At 30.9% G+C, this 4948-nt stretch overlaps 1 protein-coding gene across 1 annotated transcript; it reads right to left on the minus strand.

Moving 5' to 3' along the window:
• Positions 1-244: 244 nt before the first annotated feature.
• Positions 245-3690, minus strand: LOC108692481 (WW domain-binding protein 11). Its single transcript, XM_018200787.1, has 7 exons — positions 3506-3690; positions 3270-3395; positions 3101-3198; positions 2813-2984; positions 1714-1967; positions 837-1374; positions 245-678 (listed from the first exon to the last, which is right to left on the minus strand). Exons 1-7 carry the CDS (start codon positions 3567-3569, stop codon positions 245-247), a joined length of 1686 nt encoding a protein of 561 aa, XP_018056276.1. The 5' UTR covers positions 3570-3690.
• Between the last annotated feature and the right edge of the window lie 1258 nt (positions 3691-4948).

Consider the following 4948-nt stretch of genomic DNA (forward strand, 5'->3'; position numbering starts at 1 on the left):
TAATACAAACATTAATGAAATATTAATGTATTAATATTAATCGTTTAATAATTCTAATAGTTTATTAATATATTGTTTCTCCATGCTCTTTAATTAGAATTTAGTATGAGTGTCTTATTTTCATTACATATTTAAAAAAAATATAGATATTATTTAAATGATACTAAATAACAGAAATATCATGTACATTATATATTGTACAAAATTTATATGATTCCAATTAAGCAAAGCATTTTTTCCAAATTCAGAGTAATCCTTCCATTTCTTGCATAAATTGCATATATGCATCATCTTTTGTCTTAGGTTGCATTGTTCTAAGTGGCTGCGCTTCTGGTATCCTTTCTGTAATTCTGGAAATATTGCTGGATTTCTTCTTATCATCTCTTTTCACGCGCAAAGATGTCGGTAAAAATCTAGTAACGTCAGCAGCCAGATTCCTGATTTGTGGTTTTGCCTCGATAGTAGTGGTACTTTTTCCATCTTTGTCCTTTCTGTTAATTAATTGTGGTGCAGCAGAAAGAACATTGGGTGTTTTTGGTTGTGCGGTAGTTCCAGATTGCGTTTGTATCTGAGGATTTGTTATATTTGACATATTCGACATTTGCATTTGCGGCGGTGGCATTCTAGGTATACTTGGAGGTCCAGGTCTCAATATTCTCGGCATTCCAGGTGGTGGACCTAAAATGATTATTCATATCCTTATATTATTTTTCTTATATATGTACAAATACATTGTAAATAGAATTTAAATTTATAATTTAAATTTATATTGAAAGTTATAGACTCCAAAATAAAAAAATTTAAGTATAACGCAATAAAAAATATTTTAATGTCACCAGGTGGTAATCGGAGTCCGATACGAGGTGGCGGTGGTGGTGGCATTCTAAGATGCAATGGCGGTGGAGGTGGTCTGTAAAGTAGAGGTGGAGGTGGCATGCCCATTGGTGGCATTGTACCATGTTGCTGTGTATGCTGAGCGTGAGAATGAGATGTGTGTTGCCCGTGCCCAGAGAGATGTTCTGTTGCTCCAGGTGGTTCTATTTCTTTGGATTCTCCTTTATTAGATTTATTATTGCTAGATTTAGTATTGGGTTCGTTTTCTGTCTCAAGCAGCGATAATCGCGCGTTTAGATCTTGAGCGCGCTCGGTCTCTCTCTTCTTATGGACGACTTCCATTTCTCGCATAAACTGATCGATATCTTGTCCTGCCATTGCCAACATTTTTTGCTGCAACGTGGTCGGTTTGACTTTCGCCATGTCTCTATCTTTCTCTTTTTCCTTTTCTGTGTCTTTCTCCTTATTATCTGACTCTTGTTTGTCTTCCTTATCATCGGCAAATCGTATCGTTCTTGATTTTGTTGGTGGCTCTTTTACCTATTAATTTTATAAATATTGAAATTATTTATCACAATAAACTATTTATAGCTCTTTAGAATGTTTATTTAGTCTCAATCAGCACCAAATCATTAGCATCATTGTTAAATTAATGCTTAGCAATTTAATTTGTGATATTATTATTCTAATTCGGTTTGAGATTGCATTTAAAATTGGAAATGATTTTAGTGTACAGTTATAGAGATGAATATACAAATTTACACCGAAATATTATTAAGCATTAAGATTCAACTTGGATCGCTTGGATAACGCTTTTTAATTACTTATTGTGTAAAATTTTCCTTTTATAATAAAACAGAGACTTATCAATTCACTCACATTTTCAACTGTATCTTCATCGTCACTTGATAATTCCGGAGGTGGAAAAGGTGGCACACCAGGCGGCTCTTTATTGGGTGCCAATGTAGGCATAGCTGGAGAAGTTGCATATGCACTGGTCTTTTTTAAAATACTTGGTGGTACAGGAATATTCATTATAGTATGATGTTGTGATATATAATGAGGATGAGGTGGATACATGTGCGCAGGCGGCTGTGGCATATCTGGTAATGGAATCTGTGATGTTAAGGAACCTGTAAAGAGGTTTTATATTATTTGTACTAGAAGCAAAAATGTATTATAAAATTATTATTCTAAATACAGAATATACAGGATGTCCTTAAATTTCGACATTATCCATCCTGAGCAAGTAGAGCGGGCTAAACTGAATCGAAAAATCTTCTACCATTTTGCGATTTTTATAATGATTAACGAAATATTAATTACTAAAAATTGCAAAATATTGATTTTCAATAATTTTTTACTCAAATATTATCACCTTTACAGAAAAATAGCAAGAGATAAAAATTGTTTATTTTTTTCTTATAAAGTTCTGAGAATTTTTTTCAGAATTTTCTAATATCGTATTTTCTCATGGTGGTAAAAATAAAAAAATGCATACTAAAAAGTTCAGTACTAAAAAAATTCTGAAAAAATTCTTAAAGTTCTGTGAAAAGAAAATAAATAATTTCTGTCTCTTGCAATTTTTCTGTAAAGTGATAGTATTTGAGTCAAAAATTATTGAAAATGCCTATATGTATAAAAATATACAGAATGCATTTGATAAAAATTTCACATTTCTTTGAAAAAAGTTAGAGAGACACAAGAGGAAAACAAACTACTCCTTCCATAAATAAAATTTTCTTTTATTAATTTTTTTTAATTTTTATTAATTTTAATAAAAAATGAAAAATATTCAAGGCCATCAAAATATATTCTCCAACTTATTGTATAAATTTGATAATAAGTATTTCCTCCTATCTAACAGTTCAAAAAAAAGTAGTGGAATTTTTATCAGATTCATTTTAGATATAAAAATTTCTATTAGTTGCATAATTGTTCTTCAGAGTTTTTTCAATTAATATTTGAATATACTTACCTGGGTATATTCTGAATATGTCATTGGCAGCTGATGGTAATGGAATTTCATCAACTTGCACTTGCTGTGCATGTCGCACAGCTTCAAAATAGGAAACTAAGTCTATTCGTCTACGTTCATACTGTATTAATTGTTCTTTTAGTTCAGCCCATTTTTCTTGATCATCCTTTGCCTAAAAGAGAAACAATATACTGTTTATTCCATAGTAAAATCCAATTTTTAATGTCATCATAAGCTTACCAATATTTTAGTGAAGAAAATTTATTATTACACTATTTACATACTTACATACATTTTTAACACACGGTCTAAAGTTTCCTTAAGTTTCTTTCGTTTGTCCTTCAATACTTTTTCATTCAAAGGAGGTGGTTGCATTACATTATACTCTAAAAATAAAAAAAAATATAAAAATACATTTTACATGTATGTTCTAAGAATTAAAAATACAATCTCTAACCCATCTGATCAATCTTCTCCATTTCTTCGATAATTTGCGCTGGATCTTTGCCTTTCAAAACAGCCGCTCTTACTAATTGTCGTTGCTTCTTATTCTTTTTTAATTCTTTTTTACGCGCTTCCTTTCCTATAAAAGAAAAGATAATTAAATACTCAACAGTCATTCAATTAAAGATTATTCAATTAAAGATTTCTTTAAAGATGTTTTTTTATGTGGTTATGTTCTCGATTACTAACGTGCTTGATCAGTGGGATTCATGTACTTCCCACTTTTTGTGGTATTGATCGAACGGCGTCCCATTTTTCACAGAATTTTTTAAAATTTTTTCTAACAGTCAGAATAACAACACGTTCAATCAACTTTTATAAAATTTCAACTTTATTTATGTTGACTCAAAGAAAACAGGGCGTCCAATACTCCACATACTTTATAGATCGAAGACATGACTTTGATTGGAAAACTAGTAGACGAATTAGTCTTATCCTGTTTTATCCTACAGAAAAATTACAGGCAGTTACGAAATGTACCACTACGAGTCGCTTCATCAAAAACATACTTCCCTTCAATAAGAATCAAGTCACAGTATAAGTATACTGTAAGTAGGTGTGCGTTCAGGAAATCTGGATATTGAGAGGGTAAAGTAAACTCTGAATGCACCCCAGAGATCTAGACGAAAGAGTTTCTGAACGCCTTGGGTGATGCAATTGGGTGACTAGTAAACATCGGTGAAGATTGAGAAAAAGTGAAAGTAAGATTAATTGCTGTTATAATCACGAAAAAGAAATCGTATTTGTTCTAGAAGTCAATTGTATATTGAACGTAGTGACCTAAAAACCTTTCAATAATTATATAACTTAATCTTACTTTCATCAGGTACGTGATTTTATAGCGCGAAATGCACATTGCGCATGCGGAGTGCTTTTATCCAATTGAAAAGTAGGTTGACGATAGAGTGACCTTAGAGTGATCTGAATTTTCTGAACGCTTTGGGTAAATTATACCTGAAGTTTCTGAACATCTGAGGCGTACACTAGAGATATCTAGGCGTAATTTCTGAACGCATCCCAGTATGGACATTGAGCATTGGCATCTTTGATGGGTCCTAGGTCACTCGCCGCCATGTAGTGGGTTGAAAAGGCGCTTATAAATTTTAATTTTATAAAGCTACAGAATGAATTTTCTAAAAAAAAAAGACATCTGATCGTGTCATGAAAATTGTTTATAGCGAGTTAAATTAGAATTATTTAAATTAGAATTATACAGGGTGTTTCTGAAATAACGCCCACTAATTATATAGTGCTATTCTTAATAAAAAACTGAATCGAAAAGTCTTCATTTTTAAATTTTTACAATTTTTTCTTTACCACTGAGCATAATATCTAAAATCGACACATAAGACAACTTTTAACATATCTTTAAGAGTTCTTTAAGAAACATCTTCAAAATGTTTCACAAAAAACATTGAAAAATATCTTAAAATTGTCTTATACAATACATCGATTTTATCTGTTTATTTAGCAATCTATAGAAATTAATATCTCGTTAACTATTACGAAAATTACAAAATGGTACAGGACTTTTCAATTTAGTTTTTTGTTAGGAATAGCACTATATGATTAGTAGGCGTTATTTCAGAAACATCCTGTATAATAATATAATGTTATATTTTATATATATAT

The sequence above is a fragment of the Atta colombica genome, unplaced genomic scaffold, assembly GCF_001594045.1.
Source record: "Atta colombica isolate Treedump-2 unplaced genomic scaffold, Acol1.0 scaffold1, whole genome shotgun sequence".
In the NCBI taxonomy this organism is placed as follows: Eukaryota; Metazoa; Arthropoda; class Insecta; order Hymenoptera; family Formicidae; genus Atta; species Atta colombica.